This window comes from Anser anser (genome assembly GCF_964211835.1).
Source record: "Anser anser genome assembly, chromosome: 4".
NCBI lineage: Eukaryota > Metazoa > Chordata > Aves > Anseriformes > Anatidae > Anser > Anser anser.
The window spans coordinates 21624855-21645601 of NC_139724.1; the positions used below are offsets into that span (position 1 = coordinate 21624855).

At 39.0% G+C, this 20747-nt stretch overlaps 1 protein-coding gene and 1 long non-coding RNA gene across 10 annotated transcripts in view; one reads left to right on the plus strand and one right to left on the minus strand.

Moving 5' to 3' along the window:
* WWC2 (WW and C2 domain containing 2) overlaps positions 1 to 770 on the minus strand; it is a 99376-nt gene extending 98606 nt beyond the window's left edge. For 4 of the 6 annotated variants that reach the window (XR_014583888.1, XR_014583889.1, XM_083834832.1 and 1 more), the window contains exon 1: positions 62 to 770. Coding sequence is in view for 2 of the 6 variants with exons in the window: in XM_083834832.1 (XP_083690958.1) it covers positions 62 to 192 (131 nt within the window). In the remaining 4 variants the exon portion in view is untranslated. The remainder of the gene's footprint in view (positions 1 to 61) is intronic. The other 2 variants (XM_083834833.1, XM_083834830.1) reach the window with 2 other exon arrangements.
* Positions 16 to 14525, plus strand: LOC310898998. Of its 4 annotated transcripts, none has more exons than XR_014583903.1 (5): positions 16 to 155; positions 1150 to 1325; positions 1990 to 2089; positions 3754 to 3912; positions 4946 to 14525. It is a non-coding gene; the product is annotated as an uncharacterized lncRNA (long non-coding RNA). The 4 variants fall into 4 exon arrangements; XR_014583904.1 differs by having other exon boundaries at positions 5593 to 14525; XR_014583905.1 differs by having other exon boundaries at positions 3754 to 3809.
* The last annotated feature ends 6222 nt before the right edge of the window (positions 14526 to 20747 follow it).

The following is a 20747-nucleotide window of genomic DNA, read 5'->3' on the forward strand; positions in this document are numbered from 1 at the left end:
GAGGAGGAGGAGAAAGGCACAGGGGTTTTCTCCCAGCCCATGCCCCCGGCCTCGCACCCACCTGTCCCTGGGGTCGATCCAGCTGGTCTGCTTGGTGTTGTGGTCGATGTAGAAGACTTTGCCGTCGTAATCCCTCGCCTCCTCCCAGCCATCGGGTAAGGGGAGCTGCCCGTTCCCCGCTTTCCTAGGCATGGTCGGCCGGCGGGGGTAGCTGCTCCATAGGGACGGAAAGAAAGAAGGGAAGCGGGAAAAGCCCCCGCCCGGGCCGGGGAGGCCGGGGGACACGCTGGAGGGAGCCCGGCAAAGCCTCGTCGGCCGCCGGCTCTCAGTCCACCATGTCGGGGCGGGCGGCAGCCCGGGTCAGGCTTCCCGGCGGAGCCCAGCTGCCGTCTGGGCGCGGGTGCGGGGAGCCCGGCTGAGCCCCGGGCGGCCGCGGCCGCCGCTCATTAGCATGAGATTAGCATCCATCTCATCTGCATGCACATTCCTCCCGCCGCATTCCTCGCGGTTAACCCTGACGGCGCTGCCCGCCGATACCGCGCCGGGCCCCGAGCGGGGCGGGACGAGGACCGGGGCGGGGGCAGGAAAATGCCCAGCGTGGGGAAGGAGCAGGGGACGGGGAAGGCGGCGAGGGAGGCCCCGCGACTCCCCAGCGGGTTGGCTTCCCGCACCGCTCCGTCACCCCGAGCCCTCTGCACCCCCGGGTGCCCAAAGCCCCGGGGCGGGGGGGAAGCTGCCGTGAGGCGAGGGCAGCGCGGCGCCCCGGCCTGAGGTGCGCCCGGCGCCGCGGCCCTTTGTCTGAGGGCCGGGGGCCGGCCCCGAGTCTGGGGCTGGCCCCAGGGGCTGTCCCGGCCCCGGAGGGCACGTCTGAGGGCAGCCTGGCCCGTACCTCGGTGCCCCGGGTCGTGGCCGCCCCGACGGAGCTCCCTTCGGCTTCCAGTCAGGGCTGGTGAGAGGTGTTGCTCCTCACCAGCCGCGGCCCTGGAAAGGCATTCAGGTGGACTTGCTCTGAGCCGTGCCAAGGCTCAAGGGTTGGGGAGAGGACCTTGACGTTTAAAATACCTAAGGTTTTCTTTTTCATTTCAGTTTTCAACATTTCTCCTTTAACCCTGGAAGTACCTAAACTTTTCCTTCTTTCTTCTTAAACAGAAACACCAGCAGAGAATATGTATATAGTGTGTGCACAGAACCATCCCGGCCTGAAAAGCAGCCACCTACGACGTTGCATTAAGTATAGAAAGCAGGTGTGAGTTACCCTACGTTTATCTTGTTTGCCACAGGAGAAGAGTATGTGAGGCTAGTTACCGTGGCTCGGCTGATAGAAGGTAACTTAATGAGCTCTATTCATTTGCATGTGTATCTGATTCCCGAGATTTGGTACCAGAAGTGGAGCACCGGTGGTAGAGTATGGCTGTAGTTTAGCATCTGGGACTCCTAGGTAACCCAAGTTTTATTCTATTTTCCAGAATATGTTGTCTCTTTCCACTTAGCAGTTATTGGATTAAACATATTTTTCCTGGGAGAGGGGGGTCTGGAATCCAGATCTATCTTCTCCTTTCCTTCTTTCTTAAATCTGCCTGCCTACTCTATTATGGCTACGTTTAGCGCTCAGCTTTATGAATTATTCTTCCCATAGAAATTACACTTATTAAGAACTGGACTTGTCCGCTGCCTAACAGGGTTTTGGATTCCACTTCAGAGGCCAGATACCTAACCACTAGGCATTACAGTAACTAATTTGCAAACATCTAAGTCCCATTGTTGGTTCTGCTCCTAAATAGAAAAAAAATACCATTAAAATATGATTTTAATTTAGCTAATTACCAATCTGGCAAAGACCTATGTAATTTTAGTCATTCTAATTATTTTATTTTGTAATACTAATCTGTTTTCTATCTCTGCAAATGGCTTCTATATCTCCCAAAAAACACCTGTTTGTTAAGCTCCAGACTATCTTAAAGTTTTTATTTTTACTTCTGTTGAATTAAGGTAATGTGCAATGAAAGTTCATACTTGACATAAGGCCCTGGTGGTTAACAGTGGAGAAAAACTGAGCTGTCCTAACCTCTGGATCTCCGTCAGAGTTCAGGTACAGAAAGCAACAGGATCATTTCCTATTAAAGTGACAGACTCATTCATTTTCATTGAGAGTATTAAGTTTCAGTCAGCTGATTGGTTCATAAAGTCCAGTCTTTTTTTTCATCAGTGTAAAGAAGCACTTTTACTATCCATTGACATTTGTGTCTCTTTCAATAGTGTAATTTTATAAACTTGCTTTTAGGTGACATCCTGCAGTGGGAAAGTACATGTAGCAATTATGGGACAGGATAAGCTGGATTTCCTTTTCCATTTTAAAGTTTAGTTTGCTTTATCAATGAGGTTTCTTGTTATGTAAGCTGAAAAAAGCTACAGAGGATATTTTCTCTGAACCTAGCTGCCAGTTACTTATATTTGGCACTAATAAGAAGCTTTTATAATGGTACAGCCTTTTTCATTCTGAAAAAGGAGGCCTGTTATACAGCAACATTCCTATATTCCTACCCTCTAAACAATCCACACAAAAAAGTACATGCAGTTAGAAAACTTCTAGTATCAAGCCAAAACTGAAACGTCACTTCTCCCAAAGTTAATTATGACATCTGAGGTAGTAACTAATCCCTATTCTATGTCACCACCACAGCAGTCCAAACCACATCTGTTTTTTTATTGGTTAGATGAGATCCACATGGATGTTGAGCTGATTTCTAACTATCCTTTGAAGTAAAACCTCTCATCAGAAAACATCAACACTTTCATTTGTACAAACAGATAGAAATGGCACTTCTTAATTTTGGGGGGAATAAATGTATTAAGACCACTGAATACTTGTCTAATTTCTATGTATATGCTTGTGTGTGCATATATAGATGTGCTTACACTGAAATGCAAACTGTTACATGGTGAGTGTTAGGCTTTCCCTGTCCCCCCCCTCCACTTTCCGTTGTTTGAGTCCTTCATTGTAGTTAAGAGTCCACAGTCCAGAATACCAATTTAGAGCTACTTAGGAATGACAATAGTTGAAGTCATACTGACAAAAAGTATAGGTAATATTTGTGTAAATAAATGACAGACTTTTATCGTTACCAATAAGAACATTTAGCTTTTTAAAGGACTACTTTTGTTGTAGGTAACAGATACAAACTATCATCCTGTTTCCCGCTGTTTTGCAATTTGAACTGGTGGAAAATAGTTTCTTCCACTATCCTTTGATATTCTTTCATATGTCTAATACAGGAAGGTAGAAAGAAGTTCATAATGATCCTTTTTAGCCCGAAATATGCTATAAATTTTAACTGAAAGTAGTGTTGCAAGTATACCTCCTACATCTCAACTGATAACCTTCCTAGCATGTTGTGCTGACATTGTCAGCTGACAGCATACCACAGATTGTTTGGCTTAATTGCATAAGACAGAATAGTTCAGAAGATGTAAGCGTGCTTTATTCAAAACAGAAGGGTGCATATGAAGGAGTTGTCTGAAAGCACGGAGTAATATAGCTTTGGCATGACTTAAGTATTTATTTGTAAATATGATTAATAACAAGATAGGCTCAATGAAAAGGAGCTAATTGTTCGTCTGTTTTGCTTTGTGCATGCATGTTTAACACGTATGAAGAAGTTCACATTAGAAGTAGTACATAGTTAAAGGACTAAGTTAAAGGGAATTAGAATCATAACTATTTTGTGTGCTTTCTACTTTACTCTTACCGGCCAGGAGAAAAAAATGAAAATTTGGAACACAAGAATGGAGGTTGCTGAACCCAGAAACGGGTAAATGATTGTGCTCCTGCCATGTAACAAGAAGCATTCCCTACTCCAGTCCGTATTAGCGTAGTTAATCTCCTGCTGTTCCCTGCTTACTTCTTGATTCACGGTAAAGCTGTTTCTGGGACTAACTGTGATTATAAAAAAAAGGCATGTTTGTGCCCTGTCCCTCTATAACAAAAGGATCCCTTAACTTGATGATTCTCCAAAGTGATGTCCCTGAAGAAATTTACAGCTGTTACAGCCCTAACTCATACTATCCATAAATGGCTCTGAATCAAGAGCCACAGCTGTCTCCCTGAAAATCTACATAGTTCAGTCTCCACTGCTTTCAAGCAGAATTTGATTGCAGGATGAATTATGAAATACGCTGATAGAATTAATCTCTGAAAACATCTGACAAAAATGTTTGAATATGTATGTATTAGTTGTGTCGCTATTTTTTTAGACACTTAAACACTGTACAAACCAATCTGGACAGCCAATCTGACTTCCCTGACATATAGGTATTGTAGAACTGTAAAAAATGTCAATATTTTAAGCATTATAAATACTAGCTTATTTATTTATAAGCACGGTGATTTTTATCTAAGATAGCAACGTCTTCCAAAACAAAACAAAAACTACCACAAAAAAAAAAAAGGAAAGAAAACAAACAAACAAACAAATAAGCAAAAACAACTAAGACTCCTTCGTGCCAGGAGATTTTTAAGAATGTTCTTAAAAGTCCTGTAAAGCAAAACAATGTACATGGGGGAGGGAGGAAAGGCGGAGGAGTGCTACTTTTACTATTGTCAGCTTCTTATGCATGGATACAGCTGAGAGTAAAAGATCTTTGAATAATACTGTTTCTAGTTGAATTTATGATGAAACTCTGCAGAAGCAATGGAGCCAGTGAACAGCTTTGATAATGCTTATGCTCATTCAGCTTTTCTCTTTACTCCAAAGCTTGCTCTTTTCCCTGATATTCAATTGGACCACTTGCTGCTAAAATAGGATGTCCTATAAAGACTTTCCAGAGTATTACTGAAAAAGCCCATACAGGGCTCTTCTTCAAATGAATATATATATATATGTATATACGTTCATCATATATATATATATAAGCTTTTTCAAAATTTTGGCCTTGTTTTTGCTTTCAGGTGTACATAGAAGAAAATCACAAGAAATTACACATTTTGAGTCCTTGAAGGCATAGTTCTAATCGCATACATCTGAAAATGAGTGCACAGAAGAATTTTAACTGATTGTTAGTCAGATTAAAAGTTTAGAGTAGGTAGAGTAGAAATTATGTGGTAATAGTATTGCCTGAAGCTTAACTATGGAAATGTGAGTAATGTTTTCATGATAAAAATCTTAAACTCAGCCGTCTTTAAACCACTCATTAGAACTAACTCAGCATTCAGTTCTGTTAACTCTGATTCATACTGCTGAAATATCAGCAATATTGCTGTGGACAAAGGAAAAAGAAGATGGATAATTTTGGTTGTTCCAAAACCCCTAAGCTTGATGAGGTCCAAATTAACCTCTGAGGTTAATCAGAGAGGTTAAAGAGAGTTTCTTGATGCAGTCTTGGTACATATTCTTGATGTTATATCTTCTATAGTCTCGGTGTATTTTTTTTAAATGATCTCTCTTGTGCATACAAATTTAACTTTCCTACATTTCATTGTATCTGTGGAATTGCAGTGTCTTTCACTGATGTCTAATGGCTTTGGAGAATCACAAAGGCATGCCCAGTCAGCCAAGGAGGTTCTCAAGAGCTTGGCCTTCTCTTTTGGCCATGTAGGGCAGAAATAGACGAGCAGTAGAGGGACTCAATGAAGAATGAAAAAGTTTCCCAACATCAGCTTCTTTGGTGAACAGCAACTAATTTCTTCAAGTAGTTAAGATACTCCAACAAGATTTACAGAGCTAATGCTTATAACAGTCCCTTTCTACTGGTGCAAGGACTAAGAGCTCCCGCCACGGCGAGAAGAAAGCACATATGTCTGCCGTGTTGTATCTAAAGGAGGCAATGGATAAAATACAAAAAGGAGTGTTTTATCAATAACATTCTCAAGTATTACTCTCTTCTGTATCATCCATGTACTTTCAGAAACAGTGCAGTGATGAAGTGGACTGGATTAATTGCTTGAGTATTTAAGATTTGCATTACAAAAAAGTGATCTGACTGATTAAGAGAGTTAAAGAACCTGTTTTCATAACAAATGAAAACTATTTTTCAAAACACAAAACGAGTACAAACCCAGCAAACTTCTATATGGAAAAAAATGCTTCTTTTCTCTTCCACCTACTTCCCACCTCTTTTTTCCCTTCAAAAAAGTGCAGTTTCTTTGCATGAATGTAAGGTATTTTGACTTCTGTCCTGGCAAACACCAAACAAACCCCAATTCTATCTGATTGCTAACACAGGCTGAAAACTATGTTGCAAAAATATGATCTGAGAGCCTGTTCAAATCTGTAGCAAGAATGAGACTGATGCATCAACACTAAGATTTAGCACTTCTGGACTGCTAGAGGTGTTGCTGAGTTGTGCTAATCATCCCATGGCAATTTTCATTCCAGTCTGGTATCTAAAACCCAGAATCCCAATAAAAAGTTTTCAAGATCAAGCATGGTATTACTATCTTCACTTTGTGGTGGACATACCAAAAGAGATGTGTTAAGTGACTTGATGTAGTAAAAAATACCTAAACGAAATAGGATAGGAATGAGAACATATGATGCTTTCAGCTCCTGAGCTGAGTCTGTCGAACTGTACTGTGTCATTTTTATTAATTCAATATGTGGTCTCAGAAACACTTAGGATAAGCTTTCTTATCACAAGGAAAAGATTAGAATTCATACAAAAATTCCTTTTATTTTGAATCTAATTCCCAGGTAAAATATGGTGTATAAAAGCTATAAAGTCCATATGGTGAAACATATGTTATGAAATACCCATGTCCACATATATGACACATTACACTATTCCTACAGCTCTCTCCTTTGGATTTTTTTGGTGGAACAACATTACAAAAGCATAAATTGCTATACTTGTATGTTCATAAATGAAATGCAGTAATAAAGAAACAACCTCCAACAGTGTAAAAGATTACAATAGATAATAATTCAAGGAAAATAATTCAAAGCTAGGCAAAGTCTGCAAAATTTAAGTATTAAAACATAATCTTTGGACTGAAATATCAGAGCTGTTGCTGATAATCAGCTGTTTTGTAAAGGTGTGAATGTAAAACCTAAGGATATACAGTTGATGCTTACAGCTGAGGAATCACAGGATGGTTGAGGTTGGAAGGCACCTCTGGAGGCCATCTGGCCCAGCCACCCTGCTCAAGTAGGAGCACCTAGAGCACGTTGCCCAGGTGGCTTTGGAAGATCTCCAAGGATGGAGACTCCACAACTTGTGTGGGCAACCTGTGCCAGAGCTTGGGGATGCTCACAGTGAAAAGGTTTTTCCTGATGTTCAGAGAACTACTGTGTTTGAGTCTGTACACATGGCCTCTTGTCCTGTCACTGGGCACCTCTGAAAAGTTCCTTGCTCTGTCCTCTTCACACCCTCCATTCAGGTATTTGTAGACATTGATAAGATCCCCCCAGATCCTTCTCTAGGCTGAACAGTCCCAGATCTGTCAGCCTTTCCTCGCAGGAGAGATGCTTTAGTCTCTTTGTTATCTTCATGGCCCTTTATTGGACTCTCTCATGTATGTCCGGGTCTGTCTTGTACCGGGGAGCCCAGAACTGGGGACAACACTCCAGGTGTGGCCTCACCAGTGCTGACTGGAGGAGAAGAATCACCTCCCTCGACCTGCTGACAACACTCATCCTACCACAGCCCAGGATGCTGCAAGGACACCTGCGGGTTCATGGTCAGCTTTTTGTCCACCAGAACCTCCAGGTCTCTTTCTGCAGAGCTGTGTTCCAGCTGGTTGGCCTGGAACATGTAATTGTGCATGAGATTATTTCTCCCCCTGTGCAGGACTTTGCACTTGCCTTTGCTCAACTTCATGAGGTTCCTGTTAACCCTACTTTAAAGAACACAAAAAAGTGGCACATAATTCAAACATACCAAAACAAATAAAGTGCTATGCTGCAAATATGCTGCTTGAATTCTAGAGCAGAACTGTCCCAGCAAGTGAGCCCCTGGATGTTTAGACTCAGTGCTGATTTCCTTTTTGGTCTAGCTAGGCAATTAGAACAAGAGTTACAGGGAAAGAGCTGTACTCAGGTTATATGTAACCACTAGCTATAGGTTTCAAGATTCTGTTAAGAGAAAACAAAGTTCTGACTGATAAAAATGTATATTTTTAAAGTTTTAGGTTGTTTTCGTAGGTCATGAACAGATTAATGCAAGCTTTTGTTTGTTTTGGTAAGAGGAGGAAAAGAAATATGCTGGGGTGGGGGAGAAGAAAGTAAGGAGTTGCTTATTAAAAGAGATTTCCTTGAGTCAAAGAAATCCCTGAAGGAAATCTTGTTTCCAAAAAAAAATAATCTCAAAAAGAACATAAAAAATTCTCAGAAGCACATATATGCAGATTTTGTGTGTCCATAACACCACATCAAATATTAACATTTTTCTGCATATATCTCTGAGACATCTTTTTCAGTGTCTCAGTGTAAATGAAGAAAAGGTACAAACAGGGAAAACTTGATGGCTTCAGAACACTGCTGTAATGAACCTCTAGTGCTACTCCTGCCCTTCATCCTAAACGCCATGAAAGAAAAAGTAGTCTACAGTGCCTTTTAATGCAGCAGAGGCCTCTTGCAAGTCAGTTTGTTTAATCTCCCTTCTCAATATTCCACATCTGTGGAATACATGTCTCTAGCCATCTCATTTTAATAACATATTCTAATCCATTAAACTCGCTCTGGTAAGCTTTCAGTGAACCATGACATTTCCAAATCAAAGTAAAATCAAAGGCCTTAAACCAGACTGCAGAGCTAAAATTCTCTTTCATATCCCTTTCACTTTATTTACAGAAGACTCATATGTTCAAATATACCAAATCATCCTGACAGAATAATTATGATGTCTTGTCATGTCATATTTTTGGAAACAATGTCAAATAATGAACTGAAGAACCTGCGGAAAACTAAGAAATAGCAAAAAGAACAACAACAAAACAAACAAAAAAGCAAAAAACAAATAAAGCCAAACATTGATGTATGTAAGACAGCCTGTAATTAGTATGTCAAAACTTCCTATTGCCTCTCCAGCTTTATGGGACAGTTGATACTTTTGTAGCACTGTTGGGAAATCCTTTTTCAGTCAGTCCAATGACTTAAAATCCTTAGCATGACCCCCCATGCCAAAAGCCGTCTAGCTGGGTACAGGGCAAATGCTGTCAATGCCAGGATATGCCAGGGTTTCATCACCTCTGCAAAACCTTTCTTTTCCAGACTAGCATTGGCATCTAATCTACGTTGGTCATTACATGGGATTTGTGGGATAGGAGATTGTCTCAAAGTGTAGCTAGGCTTATCAATATTTTAAATGTGAATCTGTTTGAGCAACTTGTTCTGGGGCAAATCGCAAAAATATGTTTTCTGAAAAGGAGACACGTGTCAGTTAGGAAGAAAACTACATTACTAAAGTAAATAAGGATAGTGGAATACCAAACCAAATAGAAAAAATCATTTTTAGGGTTGCCTTCAAATGACTGCAGGAAACCCGAAAAGCTAAATGATAGCAACTTGAATTTTTATTTGAAGCAAGTCAAGCAAGTGATTTTTGCATCATCTTCAAATATTGGATTTTAATTATATCGCTCTATACATAGCTGAATTAAGCATAGCTGTAGAAAAGAGGTAAACATTTCCATGCCAGAATTCTCCAATCTTGTGTTTTGTCAGACCTATTTAAATCTTTTTTTTTTCACAAGTGGAAATGACTATTTCTATTTTACAAATGCACATAATGTGGTCAAATTGCTTCCTAATCTTCTCTTTGATAAGATTTCACTCTATAGCTCAGTTTCCAGTCCATTAATGATTTTCACTTCTCTTCTCTGACTCCACTCCAATTAAAGGAGATTTTTCTTCAGTTTAAATTATCAAAAATATAAATAACTGTCACACTAGTGTCAAATATAGGCATATGTGGCATCTCTCCTCTTCTACTATAGATTCCATGTTTTTTTGTCCATAGATTGGATTAACTCCTGCCACAGCACCTCATCAAGGATTACTGCTGTGATTTAAGGGCTCCATCCTCTAAGGATAGCCTGCATACTTGTTTCTCAGATATGTGACTTTATATTTGTACAATATCATTTACTTTTGACCAGTGTATTCCAAAGCTCTAGTGCCAGTCCCAGTTCCATCACAATGTTTTTTTGATTTATTGTTAGAATGGGAAGTATTTTATCAGCATCATTTATTAATACTTAATGTGCCTTTTCCCCAGCTGCAAGACAGAAGCATTTCATGAGCATGCCTGCTTTTTTCTGCATTATTTATAATTTTATTGCTTCCATCCAGGAATGGACCCATACCACTGGTGATATCAGAACTATACAAAGTCAAAATACAGGACTGAAAGTGGACCTGTCTTTTTGAGTTCTGATGCCATCAAAATTATTCTGTGCAAGTTGGCATACGTCTTAAGGTTTTCCAAGCAAGGATTTGTATATACCTTTAAGTTATTCCATTCTGATTTAATTAATGTAGCATTAAAAATTTTAAAAGGGTTATTTTACTTTTGTCACAACTTTTAGTGTAATCTTAATGCCATCCATTAATCTTAAAATCCATAAGATTTCTCTAGGAAGGCCACAAAATTTCCCATATTTTCACAAAAATAAGGGCTAATAGCTATAATACTATAAGGAATACCATTTTAGACCTTACTTCAGCACTGCTGCTCTTGCTTTACCTCATTGGTACTGCTTTTCACAATGTGTAATGTTAAACTAACTGTAAAATAATGCGGACTATCTTTTTATTGGTTAGTCTGGAATTGTTTTGTAAAAAATACAGTAACTATGTTTCTAGAAGGTAATTTTGGAACCCAAGAAAACACAATAAAAAAGCTGGGCTTAGAGAAAATCAGTAATCTTGAGTTCCTTCTGCTAAAAACCCATTTGACATTTTACCAAATCTGAGGACTTTTCATTTCCCATCTATTCCCAGATGACCTTTCCTTTCCCCAGCACTGAACCGTCCTCCCTCTCCAAAAATCTTGCTCGCCTTTCTTTCAGGGCCAGCTTGACAAATAGATGTGGTGATAAAGGATTATCACGTCTGCTGCTGCTCTGACTCACCCAGTCTGCTCGGAAGAGCTATCCTAAGAGCACAGAAATGGACACAACCCCTTGCTGTAGCATGTCAGATTCTGGGCATTTTCCTGCCCTATTTGAGCTTTATGTCTCAAATTAATGAACACGTACAATTGCCCACACCCCAGGATTTTAGAGGTAACTTTTTGAGTCAGCATTCTGTGACACTGGAAAGCGGCAGACCCTGTTGGTTTCTGGAGGAGCAGCACCTGGAGCTCTCCTTCTGCTGGAAGCAGCAGGGACAGCACTAGGTATTTTCTCTCCTGGACCATGGAAACAGGCAGCTTCTGCCTTGGCAGCCAGGCTTCGTTGCTTCACTGAGCGGGCCTGACTGGTTGCATTCTCATCCTGCTGCCATCTGCATGGCATTAAGTAGGGAGGATGCTGGCATGCCTCTTCCCTCTCAGCAAAGCAGATTAATAGGGCTTTGCTCATTGCTCAAGGTTTCATGTTTTCTGCAGACATTACAAGAGGTATTATGCATACCAAGATCTACTTTCAAACTTCCTTCCAAACCACTAGCCTAAGCTTTTGACAAGTACTGATTACCATCTGATAATTTCAAAATAATAATATTATTCCGGAGGGCTCTAAAGTCAAGTTTAACTTTAAAACGTGTGTAGGGAGGGAATGAATCAGAGTCAATTGTGTTAATACATTAATTACACTAATATTAATAAATTTATATGTTTAAATTACTATATCCAAGTTTATACTATTAAATATAGAGGGCAAAAAAGTGTCGCAAACAGGTGAACAAAAGCTTTCCCCTGGCAGGATAAAATCATACGAAGCAAAGGATTCACAGTGTTTCAGAAGGCCTGAGGAAGTTCCAGAGTTCAGTCTTTCTAACCTATTCCTAACCGATTCAAATGTCTGCATGCTTAGATTTTAAGATAGCATGTGGATAACAGGTCACATATGTGCATGTAGAGTGTTTTGGAGGAGCTGAACTTTGTAAATTAGCAGATGCTTGGAAGCATAGCGAAATACCATTTTAAGTTAAATAGTAAAAACAATAGTATGTGTATACATTTATAATTTGACAATACATTAGGTTTTGCTATTCTCTCCTAAGAATGATACCTTTAATCTCTTGCTGCATCTGAACATTCATTTGACAAACATAACCACAATTTTTTTCATCAATATTACAAAAACCATGCTTCAAATAAAAATGTTGTTCTCATGGGACAAAACTTTAGATAATATATGCAGAAGTTACAGTAGCATCCAGGAGTTCATATTTTGTAGCTGTTTTCATTAGGGAAAACCTTTATTAACATTTAGCATTTTTTCATCAGCAAAGTGCTTTCAAAACATTTGCTAATTAAAACCTTTATATCTTTTAGACAGTAGAAGTGCCTTTTCCAGCCTGCACATGCTATGTAACTTATTTTATTAGTGGTTTGGTAATAAAGTCAGATAAACCTTTGATTTAATAATTAGCATTTATAGAGTGCTTTCTGCCTTCAAAGCACTTTGCAAACATTAACTAATTAATTCTTGCAACTCCCCTGTAATTTGGGGATGCAAGCATATTCGTGTACATTTGCATATAGTTTAGGGAAGAAAGTATTATCTGAGGCGTTTTATGAAACAAGAGAATTAAGACATATAAATTAAGTTATTCGCTTAAGTCCACAAAGACAGAAACACTGTCAGAGTAGGAACCAAAACTAAACTATTCTCACCCTCTCCCATTCTCTAATCACTGAGCTCTTTCAGTGATGGTACTCGTGTAACAATTCATGCAGTAGGTCTGCCTTTGCACACTGGTCATCAGTCAAGGAGTGGGTCACAGCAAAGGGTTGCAGTGAGGGCCAGCAGCTTCCAGCAGGCTGTTGGTAATGAACTCTGCCCACGCTGATCCACCAGGTGTTGTCTCTCTGGTCATCACCACAATAGGAAAACAAAATAGAAAAAAAGAAGTGGTATTCTGCTGACAGCTTCCTTTATTTCAGTCTCCAGGGTGGGTACAGCTTGCTACAAGTATGCGTCATCGTAAAAGAGGAATATAGTTTGTCCCCCTTTCTTTTCTAATGTGCTTACTGATTCGGTACATACAATAATACAGCTTTCCTTTCTACCTCAACCCATCTAGCTAGGATCTTATACTGCATTTTAGTCACATGATAGACACGCACCTCCACTTATGCTACAGGTGGAATGAGAAGAGTATGGGCTTTAGGAGGGCTGCACCATAGACCATGGTATCAGAGGTCTATGAAGGGCATGAAGGGTCATTTGCACTGTTTCACTCAGCAAAGCAAGTCAGCTCTCTTGACTTACAGACTTCATGAAATTTTCTGGAATTGAGATACGTTCTTAAAACACGTAATGGCCATTGACAAGGTTTCAGAATGAATGGTTTGTTTGTTTTTGCTAGATGTTGGGAATTCATATTGTTGTATAGGTTTTTGTGTATTTTTGTTAGTGTATTTTTGTGTGAGTGATGAAGTAGTAAGCCAGAAATGGGTTGCTTCACTGCTGTGTATCAGTTTCTCTTCAGCCAACATTTGAAAAATCCAAGAAACTTCAGGACGTTTTTAATAGCCCGACTGAGCCAAGTTTTCACATGTCATGGTGTCTTCTTCAGGCAAGAGAAACAGAGTGAAACAACAACAGATATCTGGCTGCTTGCTAATGCATGTTTCATCATTACATTCAGATAAACCATGCAATTAAGTAATGCAGGAGGTTTGTAAAGATTAGAGAATTAGGGACTAAACATTCCTTGGTGGTCAGCTATTCGTTAAGAATCGAAGAGCAACTTTTTCGTGATTCTGTTTCTGTATGCTGAGTCTATCAAGTAGAGACTACTAGAAAACAGAAAAGTGCTGCAATTTGTATTTGGTGTGCCAAGCACTATTTCTCAAAGGAGATGAACAGATTTTTTTTTAATTTGTTATTTTATTGTATTTATAATTAGCCGTCTGGAAAAAAAAAGTTCTCTTCTAGCATCTGCAGTGATGCATTGATTCTTTCATTACAGCAAATACACATGACCCCCGGTGTTCAACTGTAAACAATAATAGTTACTGGCTTCATTAGGAAGCTAGCAGATGGCTTATAAGTTCTCATGGTAGCTTTTATCCATTTGAGGCTTGCAGTGTGCAAATGTTTGTCTTTTAAACAGGATAAAACAATGTAAAAGGGGCTCTGTGCTTTGTTTTTATTAGTAGCAATTCATTTGGATTGTAGATTTGAATCTGAGTATCTGAGTGCACTGTCAATTTTTCCTGGCTGCAGGTGAAGTACTTGCTGGGCCTTGCCTCTGCCTATGTGGCATTTTCTGTACTAAAAGAAATGAGGTCAGGTATCACTTCTGGAGTTTGGACAGAGTTGTATTTTTCCTAGTAGGATTCATGTTCTAAACCCCTTCCCTTCCCTTCCCTTCCCTTCCCTTCCCTTCCCTTCCCTTCCCTTCCCTTCCCTTCCCTTCCCTTCCCTTCCCTTCCCTTCCCTTCCCTTCCCTTCCCTTCCCTTCCCTTCCCTTCCCTTCCCTTCCCTTCCCTTCCCTTCCCTTCCCTTCCCTTCCCTTCCCTTTTCCCAAATCAAGTGGTGCCCCCTTTCAGCAGAGCGGCAGCACTGCCTCTGATTTACCCTACGTGGAATGGGAATCTGACCATGGAAACCGTTGGTGCCATTTTGTCATTCCAAGTCTTTACTTAGGCAGCCAAATTGTTGTGTGTGGTTTTGGAATACCCGATGAGTAGCAGCTCATCTTGTGTCATCGCCAATCTGGCGCCCGGAGTGTGATGAACTTCAGGATGCTTCCCTGATAGGCTGCAGGCAGGTGCAATGGCTGTCAAACCTAACCTCAACGTCTATTATGGAACTGCACGGAGCTATCTAAAGAACAGTTAATCTTCAAAACATCTGGTAGAGTACATTAGCTCTTTCAAAGAACAGCTTTATTTTACTGTGTGAGACTTTTATAGCTTTTCTTATACTTCTAATACAGGCTCTCGTGACTATTTTCGTGCACTCAATTATGTTGATAGCTGGAATCAAGCCACATTGTTGAGAAATAGAAGCTGAGGGGCATATATTAAGGACCACCAGGTGTTAAATATCTTCACTTCTCTCTGAAAGCATAGACACATGTCAGTGCAAACTCTCAAAGTGTTGTACCACTGTGTTTCCAGTGGATCTGTACATGGAGGAGCCAATATGTAGTTCCCACTTTGTGTTATTTGTGGTTTGTTCACTCTAATGTGTAAGCATTTGACTGGTTGAATTTTACAATACAAACACCTCTGTTTAGATAGAAATCAGTCATTTTTTTCAGAAAGGACCATAAAAAATTAGATTTTTTTTTTCCTTTATTGTAGAATGTCTTATTTTGAGGGCTTAAATGAACCATGAATAACAAATTAGGGTGCTTTTTTGACTAAACAGTGATCTAGTGAATCTTTAGGTTTTTGTAATTTCATATTTATGTTCTTTTTTTTTTTTTTCATATTCTGTATTCCGTTTTAAAGTTCAAAGTAACTTTTGTTTGGAGAGACAACTATATCTCCTGGAAAAAATACTGGGATTTTGTTTTCAGAGCATATATTTTCACTTTTTATCCTCATCTGTTTTTATTAAAAATACTGTTTGCATAAAAACTTTCTTTCTTCTAAGCACATCTGTTCTTGCTTTTACCTCACCTGAAGATCTAACCCTTTGCATGTGACATCCTCAATGAAGAATAAGCAGCAGGAGCAGATGAGCTTTCAAGAAATAAAGATCCCATTTTCATGCAAATGTACTAGTAATTAAAAATGATGGGAGAAAAAAAAAAAGCAACTCAATATGCAATACCTTCAAATTTAATTTGAAGTATAATAGTTTTAAACTTTCCCATAAGAACTCCCGGACTCTTTAAGTGGTTTAGTTTTGAGAACAGTAATAATTGTCATTCAGATTAATGGGCTGGTTTTTCTTATCAAAAGACACCTTCAAAACAAGTTTGGGGGTAATGGTAAGAAGTTTTAAATGTTTTTTTCCCTACGGTTTGAAATAAAGTTAATTAAATTCCTAAGTAAACTGAACTTCCATTTAAGTCTGTGGGTAAAGTATAGCTGTACTCAAAAAAGCCAGTTTAAGGACTACTTCAAGCCCCACATGACTTCTGTTACAGAAAGCATGCCAGCTCTATCTTCAGCATTTACTGTTGCTTCATTAACCAGCTCACCTTTCCTGAAGGAGGTATTTTATGAAAAAACAAAGACTCTCTTTTTATTAAGTTTTACCATCCATTTTTAATCACTTTAAACACTGCAAAATCAGGAAGGGGAAAACACTTTGTGGTAATAATGCAACCTATGGTTTGAGCCTTTTAAAACTGCTGCAGAAATTGAGATTTAACTTATATCTCTTCTCTTCTCTTCTCTTCTCTTCTCTTCTCTTCTCTTCTCTTCTCTTCTCTTCTCTTCTCAATGCTCTGTCTACAGTAAAATAGAGTCTGATGTGTTGAGCGTTCTCAATTCTCATGATAGGCCAGGAGAGTTGTAAGTACACAGTTCACAATAAAATTAAATCATTGCCTAAGCATCGGAGCCAGTTCTGTTCATCTTTACTCTGAAGCTGTAAGGTTGCAGAGCTGGAATGCATAAACAACTTCTGCCATTTAATCCTGCGCTATTTAAATTCATTACTCAGTATATAGAAGTAGTTACAACTCCCATGATAGGTGCACCTTTATTGATTAGAAGTAAGTTTATTTCTGATGGGTTCGGAAAGGCTGGGCATTACCTGTATATGTATAGGAACAATGGAAAGCTGCATAATTTACATCCCACAGAATGAAAGAAAAAGCGAGGTATTGATGATTTATTGATTACAACTTTCATTTAGATGAGGAGATGCAGGAGCTGATGAATAATGTAAATATTTTAAAATTCTGTCAGTGATAATCTAAAGGGAATATTGTGATTTGCAATAATACTTGGAAAAATTCCTTCACTAATTCTAGCAACTAGAATTTCTTGTACAGCAGGCTGAGATACGGCCCATGGATTTCACAGGGACTTGGTAATGTCCCATATGCATGAGCTAATTCTTTCTTCCTTTGCATTTTTTTTTGGTTGGTTGGTTACTTTTTGTTTTTCCTAAAGGAGGGAGGTGGGCTACAAGATAAAGTGAGGCAGCTCTATGGAAAACCATTACTGTAAATGCTATGGATAGGACCTACCACACATTTCAGTGCTTCCAATTTCAGTAGAATTAAGAAAATCAGGAGGCTAACAGAGGTTGGGTGTAGCTATGGTGAGGATGGCATCCCATGCTCTAATAAATATGTTCCTTGAAAAGATTTACTCAAATATTTCAGATTCACTTTTATGCAAACTATTAGAACTTCATCATAGGTTTGGTTAGCTGGTGCCTTAGGCAGCTACACCAAGCATTTGAGTTTCTTCTGATAATGAACAATTAAAGCTAACTGAAAGCGCCTATATTTTTTAATTGATTTAGCAGTTGATTGTCTCTCAAGATTAATGATTCCCTTGTGCTCAGAAAATAAGTTGTCAGCTGATGCCTGAAGCCATATTATTTTTATTACAAACTTCATGGATGAAACATCATTTTTGTCAATTATGATTTTAGGGGATGAAACAGATTCATCCCCGTTCGTTAATGTAGAGGACATAAAATAGTATGTAAAGGTCACCGTATAGACCATAGCTGATGACCTTCTAGCTATAAATGAGCTACCAGTAAGTATATTTGATATATTAATTCTTCTCCACATAATAAGATAAAGCAAGCAAACTTGCAATGTCTTTTTTTCTACAGTACAGTATTAAGATTGCTTCCAGTTCTGCTTCTACCCTCATTTCATTTTCATAGCTTCATTCACTTACATACCTATTAAAAACATTATTACATTTCTTCCAATCTAGTGGAAAGACACATTAAAAATTCTGGATGTCTTGAAAGCTTTGTAAAAGAAACAATTAAATGGAAGATTGTCCAGAAGAGGATCCCGAGAAGCTATTCTTGTGTGCATTGGGCCTATTTCTATTCATCATTGTACTCACAAAGAGCAAGAATAATTCAACTGATGCCAGTGGTGCTAACAGCAGATTACTCTATTTTGCATATTCTACCAAAAATGGTCATTAGTATTGCAAAACTGAACATTCAGAAGTTTAAAACTGACAATGTTATGAAAAGAAGCATTAGGAGATTGCTCTAAGGAGGGAGAGGGAGAGTAATTTGCATCTTAATGTGTGGATACAAAATCTGGAAATCTACCAAAGGTGGATATCTGAATGTCTTTGAGGAAAAATTCTTTATGAAAATATTAGATAAGAAGCATAGATATAAGATTCATTGGAGTGTTTGACAGCATCTGTGTGTTACAGTCACCCAGTAAGACGATGAAAATATCTGAGATATGTAAAGAATTAAGCAAGAGCACCCATAGTTTGATTCAAGAGAATGATTTAAAAAAAAACCACCAACAACAACATGAAGACTGTCCATACTGATTGCTGCTCTGAAAGGTTTTATAACATAGAGGATCTACAAAGAGCCACATAGAACAGGCCAGCATAGCAGAGATTAGTTCATCCCTTTGTTGTAAGAAGGATTCAATGGGGCAGGGAGAAGGTTCATTTTGTTCTCAATACCCTGATCCCCAGTGCAAAAACCCATGAGAGACAATCCCAAGCAATCACTGCTTTCAGTCCTATTTTCTCCATATGCATCTGACATCAGTAGGCAGGCAACTGTGTTGCTTTGTATAGCGAAGGTTATAACTCACTGTAAAGAAAAGACCTCTTTTGTTCTGTTCCATTCTTTATACTGCACTCACTATATTAATATTTTAATCCCTTCCAAAAATGAGGCTATCTATCATCTTTTAACCCCTGCCTTAACAATATAGGGAAATATTTTTTATGAGCCAGTTTTATGTTTTAGCTGGTTTTGCACACAAAATAGAATGTGGTGACCTTGTATGACCCTTTCTGCAACAAATGATTTTGTGTTTTTTTCTTTGACCTATGCTCAGCCCCTACAGAATTGTATTTGTTATCTAGGTATGTGTTATCCTGATACAGTATGACAAAGAGGCAACTTGGTCAAACCATAACCTCATATTCTTCATTCCCTAGCTTTCAGTTAGTTTGACTCGAGATTGCAGAATACTGAGATCTCAGATTTAACTTTGAATCTATGAAAAAGCAATATGGGGAAGTGGAGAGTGAGTTTTCTGTGCCCAGAACTGATTCTGATTCCAAAAAGATGAGTAACAGGGAGCTGCAGGTTTCACAGTGCTTTGCTGTAAGCTAGGTAAAATGGAATGTTATAATCTGCTACAATTCAACAAAGACAACTGCCTGAGAGCTAGCATTTGTCCCAGATGCAAAGATGCAAGAGCATCAGTGAGAATCCACAAACAGTCCTTAGTTATAGACTGAATTGGCCACTTAGAGTTTTGTGTTTTCATTCAGAGTAGACTTACTGCCTCCATGAGCCCTTCAAGTAGCATCACCTACTTGTTTGCATCAGCTTCAGACAGTGTTTATTTGCGAGTTGCTGCTGTCAAAAGAATAAGCCATCTTGATGCTAGTGAGTATGCTCAGATGCGGTGAAGTGTAGCTCACACTTGTCTTAATATTGCCTAAATGGTTCTTCTAAAGGCTTCATGTGGAAACTGAAAAGGCAGGTAGGAGACAGAACTTCCACATGACTATGTAAATCAAGGATTTGGTAGCAATAGGACTGCTTCCAATCACTCTTCTTGAGTTTGCACCTTCTGGGGCCACTCAAACCTAAACACTCAAAGTACAAGGGCAAGTATAGCGGTGATAAATTTAGTATATACTCTGTTGGGTAGAGAATATAGCAGTGAAGAACATCTCTTAGTGCTCTAATATATGCACTTTTGAAATACAGTGCACTAAATCCCTCTTTGTTCCCAGAAGTATCACAGTACTCTTCCAGCCAGTACTGTCCTCTCCTTGTATACCTCCTAATTTACTGAGAACAACAGGCAGATAAGAGAAAATTTCATTTTGCTATTCTGTCAGTCACTAATGTGTCTGCTGGCTTAATTATCAGTTCATTGCACAAAGACGGCCAAATGAGTAAACTTGAGCTGTTAATCTTTGTCTTCCTGGGACAGATTCAAATTAATATTCTGATTTTCAATTCTTTCCATGCTCATTTGTAGTGAGTCTGGATTTAGCATTCTCCATCTTCTGCATTGAATTTTTGTCCTTTCTAGCTGCTGCTAGATATTGAACAGCTAATTGTATTTATGCAGCATTTTATTCTTACCAAATGATTTGAACAGAATTTAATATAATCATCTAATTACCTGTTGTTCTAAGCTTTGCATCTAACGTTTCCAGATCTTTGACCTGCTCAATACAGCCCATAATTTAGGGCATAACCTCTGTTATTTTTTTTAACTTCCTTATTCTTACTTTTAGACATTTTACATTTATCACTTCTAACACATATACATACCATTTTTTCCCATTCATTTCCCACTCAAAGGAGTGTATTTTCCTCCTTCCTGTTCCTGACCGGCTGGTCCCTGCATTCCTGACACATCAAATTGCACATCTCAAAGCTCTCTCAGTTTTCCAGTTCATTTATACGACAAAGATGAGGACCTAATGCTAAGCTCTGTGGTGCTGCATTTGTCATCTTCCTTTAACAT